General features: G+C 34.6%; 1 protein-coding gene across 3 annotated transcripts in view; it reads right to left on the bottom strand.

The window, feature by feature from the left end:
* LOC106875830 (WD repeat domain phosphoinositide-interacting protein 2) overlaps positions 1-11,116 on the bottom strand; it is a 97,507-nt gene that overhangs the window by 17,332 nt on the left and 69,059 nt on the right. For all 3 annotated transcript variants that reach the window (XM_052969622.1, XM_052969623.1, XM_052969624.1), the window contains exons 8-9: positions 9,362-9,526; positions 5,203-5,310 (exon numbers count right to left, since the gene is read on the bottom strand). In XM_052969622.1, coding sequence (XP_052825582.1) covers positions 5,203-5,310; positions 9,362-9,526 — 273 coding nt within the window. The remainder of the gene's footprint in view (positions 1-5,202; positions 5,311-9,361; positions 9,527-11,116) is intronic.

Raw genomic sequence — 11,116 nt, 5'->3', positions numbered from 1 at the left:
ATAGAGGTAACTCGAATGTGGAATCTAAAAACAGAAACAATTCCTATCATAGTAGGTGCCTTAGGTATAATAAAAAAATATTCAGACAAATACATAACAAAAACACCAGGACTTACAAATATATATATAACATACAGAAAATTGCACTACTGGGCACTGCACACATCCTACGCAAAACACTTTCAATACAGTAACCATAAGAGCATCACAGCAAACCACAGCACATAACCAAGGCACACAGAGCTGCGCTCGGTAGTGAAGTGAAAGCACGTTATAAAAATAAAACTACTGAATAATAATAATAATAACATCGAAGAATACCTTAGATTTGTTGATGAACTTTGTAAAATTTGGTCAATCAGTAAGTATTAAGAGAATTCTTGAAATGAATACATTATCACCTGCTCCACAACCAGAGAATATAGTAGCTTCTATAAAACATATAGCATCATTTTCCTCACAATAAGTCTTGTTTCATTGCTCAATTTGGAGGATCTAAATTTCTTAAAAGCATTATAAGTTTCAAGTGAAGCTAACGAAGAGGTAAACCTGGTGGTTCCAGTGTGTTTAAAAACTCAATTGGATAATTTACTATTTCTGATTGATCAACAACAATGAAAATATAGTTATATTATTGACACTTTCCAGGAAAGCATATTAGGTCTAAGTTTATTGCATTCACTGTTACATTCTCTGGGGCTAGAAATATCCTTTCACTCGGCCATTTGTGATCCTTATAATGTGCACTAAGATTTGGGAAGACTTTGCTGATAAGTTCTTTTTCTGACTTCATCATTGTACAAATAGATGATGAATTTATTGCACCTTCATTGTCTACAGGTATTCTTTCTTCTTCCAGTATTAATAAGTCTTGAGAAACTGTCCAGATAATCTTTCACCATGACAATATGCTCGCATATTTGTTTCAAGCTCCAGCACCAGATTTGTGAGGATTTAAAGCATGTATGAATTTGAACTGATTTTGTTCCTTTGGAATAACTGGAGAAGTTTGTCTAAAATTACCAGGTAGAAAAACTGTCACACCTCCCATTGGAGAATCATTACTTTGAATATCTCACAATTATCTGTCAACAGCTACAAAGGCTCTCTTATGTGTCATTCATCACATAGTATGAGTTGATATTTTCTCAGAACTTCAGCTATACCTGAATTCTTGGCGATATTGCACACAAGACTTTCATTAGACCACATATCCAGTGGATGTTTGAAAACTAAATGGGTCATATGACCATTTGGAAGAAAGGTTGCAGCAATGCCCAATGACACGACTGCAATGGTATTCTTCTTCACTGTCTAAATATTGCCAAAAGCGGTTTTGTAACAAATGTCTTTCCAATTGCTCTTCATGCATCTAGGAAGAATATTCAACCCTTCAAGTTTCTAATGGTGTTAATAATTGTTTTGTAAGCTTCTCTTTAATTGGGAAGAAGTTTGCCTTTATTTTCCTTTACATATTTTGTCAAGTCATCAATGTTGTAATTTGCTTCTCTGATCATTTCAAACATTAGTTTGTCATGAGTTACTTTTCCACATAATCATTTAAATGGAGGAATTCAGGTCTTTCCATATTTTTTTCAATTTTATTCATGGGGCCAAAAATGTACACAAGCCATAGTCCAAGGACAGGACCCAAATTTACACAAAACCTAATTCTGAGTCTAAGGAATTCTCACACCAAATTTGAACATAATTGGTCAACTGGTTTTCAAGTACATTGAAGACAGACAGACAGACAGATAAACACACACACACACACACATTTAGTTGCAACTCTTTATGTTCTGAGTTCAAATCTCAGCTAATCTGACTTTGCCTTCATCTTCCCAAAGTTGATAAAATAAATATAAGCCGATTACTAGTGTTGATTTAGTTAATTCTATATCTTCTCCCAAATGTATGGCTTCATGCCAATTGTTAGATTCTTTATTGCAGACTTTCAAATTTTATGCAATATTTTAGATACTTGTCATATTATGGGTAACTTTGGGAGTATAAATTTATGACCATGGTTGATATCAGGAAATATTGCATACATACAATAATTATAATTTAACTTTTATGAAATTTCTTGGTGCTAATATAAAATGATGAAATGACTATTAATTTTTTTTAAGAAAAATATTTAATACCCTAAAATAAAATAAAATTTTAAAAAATTCTCATTTGTATATTTGCAATAAATATATATTGTTTTACAAAATTTTATCAACATAATTGCAATCTACCTCATCAAAAACCTATCTTTGCAAAATTTCATAGAAAAATGTTATAAGACATGCTGCAGTTATTGTATTAACTCTTTTTGTATGTCTCTTTTATTATCTCTCTTCCCCTCTTCCTATATGATATTAAGCATGACTGGAGAAATCAATCAATCAACCAACCAACATTTATATCAGCTATTATTAGATAGAGATTTATATAAAGAAGAGTAGTAATATTTTAGTGAAAGCAAAAGTTAGAAGACAGATTGAAGAGTTAAGAAGATGTTTGTATTTCCCAATGTACAAGTCGACATATCTAAGTTGAGGTAGATTTTTCAGTAAGAAAACATCAATTTTTTAAGTCTATACTCATCATATAGGTAAACCTTCTTTCTTCCAAATAACCATTCTGCCAGGGAGTTTTCTTTGCAGGTACCTTTTTTTGGTGTAAATTTTGACTTGTATGACAGAAAATACAATAAGAATAACAAAGGGAAAAAGACTGGTATTCTTCTGAAAGAAGTTAAGAAGAACAGTAAGATTTCAGAAATAGAAATAATGCTGTTGCTTGCATGAAGCCACTTGTTTCTCTCCTTACAGTCCCACCCAGTTGAAAAGGATCTTTGTCTTTTGAATTACACAGTGACCTCGCCAGTGTTAGCACCATGAAAAATTCACCCAGTATATCCTGTAAAGTGGTTAGTATTAGGAAGGGTATCCACCCATAGAAACTATGCCAAGACAGACATTCAAGCATGATGATGTCTTCTGAAATGTTGGATTTTGTTAAACTATCCAAATCATGGCCACAGTCTAATGACTGAAACAAGTGAAACATTATCTTCCTCATCCTCATTTCAGTGTCTGCTTTTTCACTCTAACATGAGTTGGATGGACTGTAATAGGGCATCGCTTCATGTATCTTAAACCTGTGTTACTACATCCATGAGACTGAAGGTCTTCGTTCCCTGTGACTGAACCTAATTCAGGGATTTTTCGCAAGAGAGACTGCATTGCCTTTTGACTGTATAAACATGTCCATCAGTGGTAATGACACTGAATCCAAAAAGATAGTCAAAGTTGTTGTTGAAAAGATAGCGGATAAGTTACCAAAGATTCCACACAGTGAGATTAAACCCACAACAATACCTGTACATATTTTAAACATCATTATCAACATTTAGCACCTGTCTTCTATACTGGCATGGGCTGGACAGTTTGACAGGATCCAATGAGCTGGAGGATCTGTTGAGTGTCAGTGTCTGTTTTGGCATGGTTTCTATGGCTAGAGAGCCTTCCTAATTCCAACCACTTTACAGAGTACACTGGGTAGTTTTTTTTTTTACTAATACCAGTACTAGTAAGGTTGCCAAGCAATTCTCAAGAGAAACCCTTTCAACTGAGTGGCAGTTGAAGGAGGTGACTTTGTAACAGGTGTTGAGAGGCTAAAGTATGATAGTGGGACAGGATATGTGTCTTGCTACAGAGAAGATGCATGCTTACCACAGGTGGCAAGGGTCAAAAGATGCTGGTGATAAGGTTAGTCTTAGAGCATATTTCCAAAGTACAAAAAGGTGAATATAAGAGAGATTAAGGAATGAGGGGTGGGAAGGGTGGATGGGTAAATGTGGGCGAGAGTGAAAGGCATATGGTATACAGTTAGAGATTAGGATTGGTGGAAGCTGTGAGTGAATGGTGAACATGGATGGAGGCATGGTCACTGGTGAATCTTTGGAGGGAAGGTGAAGGAAAATAGAAAAGGGCCAGAGAAGAGATGTTAAGTGTCAGTACATAAGGAGGTGTGTACTGCTATGTTCACAAAACCACTCAACTTCTATAGATTCCTTGCTAAAAATGTTTCATATGTACATGATTGTTTACTCAGAAGACCTAAGAAAATTTTTTAATCTTTCTAAAGTGAAGCAGCTATTAACAAAAAGAAACAAGAGGACATTTCAGTATACTGCTCAGGAAATAATCATTCCACAGTTACTTGGGTTTAAGTCAAATATCAAACCTTCATTAACTGAATGAGTCAATGAGGAAGGGAAATAATTATTAAACTCATCTTGAGAAGTCAGCATACTTTTAAACATTGTTTTGTCATATCAGAATATCTTATATAAGTTTCTTGCTGTAACTCTTTAGTTACCATATTCCTGCTGAGATACACTGTCTTAATTTCAACTGATGACGAATGAAGTGAAATGACAGTCATTATTAAGCTGTTGTTTAGAACATGCATTAGCATGAAATTTTGAAGGGAGGTTTTAATTTAAATCACTTTAAAACAGGTAATTTGTATCATAGAACGAAGGGCAATCTGAGGTGAGTTAGTATCAAAAGGATTAACCCTTTTGTTACTGTGTTTCTGTAGAAATACATTGCCTTTGTTTCAATTGACTTTTAAAATAATGACTGTCATTATTAAACTGGTGTTTGGAACATACATGAACATAAAATTTCGATGGAAGGTTTCCATTTAGATTTCTTTAACCTTTGTGTTATATTTTTGTTTAACTACATTACTTTTATTTCAATTAATTTTTAAAATAATTATTCATCTGGTATTTGGAACATAAATTAGCATGAAACTTCTGACTGGATGTTTTAATCTAGATCACTTCTAAACAGGAAGCTTGTACTATAGAAACAAAGTCTCGGGTGGGTTGGTACCAAAAGGGTTAAATGAACCTGGATTCAAATATATCTTGAGAAGTCAATATGCTTTTAAACAATCTGGCTTACTCAAAGAAAAATCTTGTCATATCAGAATATCTTATATAAGTTACTTGCTTTAAATGAGCTTGGATCTAAATACAGAAAATTTTTTTTCTTTTATAACAGATGTTCTGAATAATACCTCAAATTATGTTCAATGTTGCTAACAAAAACAAAAGTAGCATTCCTTAAAATGCTATGAAAACAGCTTCTCAAAGTATAGACCTGTATATCAATAGTTATTCAAAATACTTACCTATGTTGGCGCAGCAGTACACACTCTCCCCCTTCTTTGGGATCGATGTTAAAGACATACAGGTAACCATCTTGTGATGCTACCAATAAATGTAAAACATTCTGGATTCTGTAAAGAACAAAATTAACTGATAAAATCTAATTTTAACCCTTTAGCATTTAAGCCGGCCATATCCAACCTAAATATTTTACCTGTTTTATGTTCAAACCAACCAGATCAGGCTTCTTACTGATGCCCTACAATATTGTTCTAAAAATAAACAATCACATCATCAAAATTTCAAAGCCATGAGATAACGCATAATTAATTGAAAACAATGTGAATAAATGAACATTACATTTGACAGAGTAATCTGAATGATAAAGGGTAAAATCTAATTTAATTACGTACATTCAACTGGGGAACAACTCCAGGTTTTAACGTCTACTTGAAGATTTGAAGTGAGCTATAAGGAATTAAGTATTCCTGATGCATCATCATTGTTTTAACATCCACTTTTCTATGCTCATATGAGTCGGATGGAATTTATCAAGGCAGACCAACAGCCTTTCTGTACTTTCTTTGGTGAATTTGTCAAGTTGTTGGATCATTGTGTAGAATGTCTCATGAAATTTGTTCTAATTCTTTGTGATCTGGGTTTAAATCGCACCTAGCTCATTTTTGTCGGTGAATAAAAAGTACCAATCCAGTGTTGCTGATTGGTGGAACAGTAAGAGGGTCAGGTAAGATGCTTTGTAGTGTCTTTTCTGGTGCTTTGCATCCTGATGACATCATCTGCAATGACACTGGTGTCAACTTGTATCGGTCCAAGTCAGTAACCTTTCCCATGGATAAACATTTGTAGCACATAAAAGAGAAATTTGTAGGTATAGGCAACTGCTAGTCTACCTCAAAAAATTTCACTCAGACCAGTGTATATTATGAGGCTAATTCTAAAGAATTTGTTTTCCTAAATTTTCTTGGCATGTTCTGTTCCCATATCAATTTAAACAACTTCAATAAGTATGTTTGTAGTTGTACACTATTATTTTAAAAAAATTCTTTTAGACTCAGTACTTAAGATTATCTCAACTTAACATTTAGTAGTACATGACAGAAAAAAAATTTTGACAATTATGTCATTGCTACTGTCACCACCATCATCATCATTTAATGTCCACTTTTCCATGCTTGCATGAGTCAGATGGAACTCATTGAGACAAATTTTCTATGACAGGATGTTCTTCATTTTGCCAACCTTCACTTGCTGGCAAGCAAGGTAATATATCTCAATAGCCAGACATGTATTTCAAAGAAGACTGGAAACAAATAACTTCATTTGTATAACAAATAACTTCATTTGTATGCTTGTTTGTATCCATCATGTAATGTCAAGAAAAAGGCATGCACACACACACACACACACACACACACACAGAGGACTTCATCCTGTTTCCATCTACCAAATCAATTTGCAAAGCATTGGTTGGCCTGGGAAGTAAGCTTCTCAACCACACAGACACACCAGTTATTTTCAAAGAAGTAAAAGTGAAATGGCATGGCAGATATAGTACTAAACTAACCACTCGTATGGCTAGAGTTCAAATCACTGCAAGACTTTGGTTGTAAATTTATGCAGCTGTTGGTAAAGGTACAAGAAAATCAGGAAATGCTATGTGAATCAGACAGACACTCTGTCTTTGGGAATATTTATCTCCTATATATTACATCCATTTTAAGTTTTGAAAACATTTTCCGTTTCATGTGGGAGAGACACAATAACAGAAACAATATAAATAAGGTAAATAGTTGAGGTAATAAAAGCTGAATGATCCTGAGTTTGTATCTCATTACCAACACTGCACTGTATCCTGGGCCAAAATACCTAATCCTCAATAATCATGGCTATTTAGTGACTCTTTATCCTACATGTCTCCTCTTGTTCTGCTTAGTCAAAATGGACTAAGTAGAATAAGAGCTGACATGTGGAGTAAAGAGTCACTGAAGAGGTCACAGTATGACTATTTAGTTAAAAATAAATACAATGAACAGATATAGTTCAGCCTTGTAAATATGTGAAGCATGCAGTAAATGGTGAAAGTTTCATTAGCTGCAGTGTGGAAGAATATCAAGGGAATGAAGAAAATTACTTCAATTATCTATTCCACACCAAAATTTATTTCTGGTGACAAATTCTTTCTATGATGTTCCAATGGTAACAGAAAACTGAGTTATTTTAAATAATAATAATAATCCTTTTTACTATAGGAACAAGGCCTGATTTTATTTTTTAGGGGAGGGGGTGGCTAGTTGATTACATCGATCCCAGTGCTCAACTGATACTTATTTTATCAACCTTGAAAGGATGAAAAGCTAAGTTAACCTCAGTGAATATGAATTCAGAATGTAACGACATGAAACCATGAAATGTCACTAAGAATTTTGTCTGGTAAGTTATTGTGATAATAATAATAATAACAATGGTTTCAAATTTTGGCACAAGGCCAGTAATTTCAGGGGAGGGGATGAGTCAATTACATTGACCCCAGTCTTCAACTGGTACTATTTTATTGACCTTGAAAGGATGAAAGGCAAATCTGACTGTAAAGACGGACAAAATGCTGCTAATACTTTTTACTATAAGCACAAGGCCTGAAATTTTTTTTGGTGGGGGCAGTCGATTACATTGACCCCAGTACTCAACTGGTATTTAATTTACCAACCCCGAAAGGATGAAAGGCAAAGTTGACCTTGGCAGAATTTGGATAATCTATACCTATAGTATAGCTCAGTGTGTGCGTGTGTGTTGCATCTATAGAAATCCACATCTTACAAGATAGCAAGCTGGGAGTCGCACCAATGGATTCCTCATGGTCGAAAATGCCAGGAATCGGCCATTTATTATTTTTTTTATTGCTTCCTAAGATGTGAATTTTTGTATTAAAAATAATTTTAAACCATAAATTCTAACAATTTTCAAATCGGAGCATGAGTTAAGTCCCCTTCTAGCGACAGTGTAAACAGAGGGAGACTCATAGCGACATATAGCTGGTAGTGCATGAACATGGGAGAGAGCAGAAGTTACCAGAGCAAAAATCCTAAGTGTTCACTGTAGATACGACCCTTTGCAAATGATTAGCTATTATTTCGTAAACAATGTTACAAAACTGTTCATGTTTTCGAATTATATATACATATATATATATATATATATATATATATATATATATGCTTTCGGTGCAAATGGTTTTGTTATACGACGCCATATTTTACAATCATGTAAATAATAATAATAATGGTATTTTTTTATATAAGCTTAAACTTTATGGGGTTCACCGTGCAATGACTAAGGAAAATAGTCTAATAACGAGGCATATAAGCACTCGACAGAAAAAACAAGGCTTTCCTATCCGTGTGTGAAGGTAACACACACAGTCATGTTAACAAAGGGATGTGGATTCGCATCCCATGCGGATAGGAAAGCCCTCTTTTTTCTGTCGAGGGCTTATATGCTCCGTTATTACACTATTTTCGTTAGTCATTGCATGGTGAACGGCATAAGCTTTAAGCTTATACAAAAATACCATTATTATTATTTACAGGATTGTAAAATACGGCACTGTGTAATAAAGCCATTCGCACCGAAAGCATATATATATATATGCTTACTATAGCCTCAGGCTGAACAAAATCTTGTGAGTGGATTTCGTACTCGGAAACTGAAAGAAGACTGTCGTATATATGCATATATTTGTGTATGTGTGTGCCTGTGTCTTGTGTTTGTACCCCCACCATTCCTTGGCAGCTGATGTTGCTCTGTTTACATTCCTGTAAAAGACACTGACAGAATGAGTACTAGGCTTACAAAGAATAAATCCTGTGGTTGATTTCTTCGACCAACGACAGTGCTCCACCATGGCTACAGTTACATGACTGAAACAAGTAAAGCAATAAAAATCTATGCCATTTTAATCCCGAGCAAGGCTGGGTATCTCTGCTAGTCTATACTATAATGGAAAAAGCTACTTATTAATTAGGTATATAAAAGTCACGAAAAGTACTAGTTAAACATTTTTTTTTTTTTGCTAAACAAGATTTAAAGCAAAGTTGATGTATTTGCCAGTAAGGGGTCTGCTTGCAGAGAGAAAAGTATAAAATAAAGGAAACAATATGTACTTACACTGTTAAAGCGCAGACATTTTTAAGACCAGTTGTGGGCAAGCGGGCAGTAGCAAATGACCGACCCTGGTTAAACATCTCTGATACCTGGGTAGGCAAGTAATTGGCTGAGGTTTTAAGGGCTTGACCAAAATAGCCCATCCAACCTTGGCTGTCTTCAGGCGGTCTGTAAGTTACATAAAATCAAATAAAATACTGTGAGCTTAATGACATATGTACATTTAAACAAAAATTTTAAAAAACCCCACACATGCATGACTGCTTAAATTCTTCGGATTTTCCTAATATAGAAAAAATGGCCTCCGATCAAGAAACAAAGCAACCTCACTGGAATTTAGACAACACGAACTGGCTAGTGACATATGTATGTGTATTTGAACCATAGAACTAAGTAGAGACGTATGTATATATGAGGGTAGGCTGAAAAGTTCATAGGCCAACTATGGAATGATGTTAGAGATGTGAAATTTTGCATGCATTAATTTTTAGCTCTACTTATTAATAACTGCATTGTTTCTTTCCAGATAAACTGACATCTGACTGTTCAAAGAGGATTTCAAAAGTAACTAATAGCGACTTCTCTTGAAAATGGACAAAATTTGGCATCATAGTGTTATCAAGCACCTGCAGAAAAAGTGTTTAGTCCTCAAGGACATTCATGCTGACATGGTTGCTACATTAGGTGCGTATGTACTTACGCATATATGTTCACATGTCTTTCTTTGACACATGAACATGTACACACAAATATCAGTATGACTCTCTATAAGAATATATTCTACAAACTAAACTTTTGGAATATTTTAACAGAATTTCTTTTTAGTTATAATATTGGCCTGTACATGTAATTGTTAAGTTTGTATGTAATACCATGGGTATCCTGGCACTAGAATAGGTACATCATGTCCCTGCATGTTCTGAAAGGTGACTACAAAAGTTGTTCTCATCAAAAAACTAATCTACCTTATGTCAGCATGGAAAAGAAGACGGAAAACAAAGATGGTAAGCACACACACACACACACACACACACACATGTATGTATGTATGTATGTATGTATGCATGCATGCATGCATATTATCAAATACACAATGTATATGCTTTGCTTGTTTGCCAGTCGGCTGCAATTTGATGCAGTGGAGAATACATAAATACTCTCTCAAAGTGCCAGGTGTTAAAACACCTGAAAGTCACAGTCATAGACAGGCAAGGCAACTCACCCCAAGTCTTATTTAGGAGTAATGGACATTGATGTTTTGCTATTTTTGTGACTTATCAACATCATGTATCTGAATCAGATTGTGGGAAAATTGGATAGCCTGTCCATGACTATATGATGCAAAAACCATCAGCTGGTATGCCTGAACAATGTGTATATAAGCATAAATTCAAGTATGAATTATGTTTCTTTATTGGCCACACAGGGCTGAACACAGACAGGACAAAATACAAAGTAGAGCTTTTCTTTTTGGAAGAGAAGGAAAAAAAAAAGGAAAAGGGGGAGTAGAAATTCAATCAAAAGGGATCGTTAAAAAAAAAAACAAAAAAAGGTCGATCAATAGGGATTATGTATCACAGAAATGTCATAGTGTAAAAAGGGGAAACAGATTAGGTTTATCCGTGGAAAGAAAAGCTTACGGAAAAGACCACGGTAACCTTGGCCAATAATGTCATGCAAAAAAACGCATTACAGTAAGTGACTCGCTTTTATCCATTCTTTATTGGGTTCATAGGATTATGCTCAAGGTGGCTTCGT

Source organism: Octopus bimaculoides, chromosome 7 (genome assembly GCF_001194135.2).
Source record: "Octopus bimaculoides isolate UCB-OBI-ISO-001 chromosome 7, ASM119413v2, whole genome shotgun sequence".
NCBI lineage: Eukaryota > Metazoa > Mollusca > Cephalopoda > Octopoda > Octopodidae > Octopus > Octopus bimaculoides.
The sequence above is the reverse complement of the archived record's forward strand: the minus strand, read 5'-3'. Positions and strand labels throughout refer to the sequence as shown.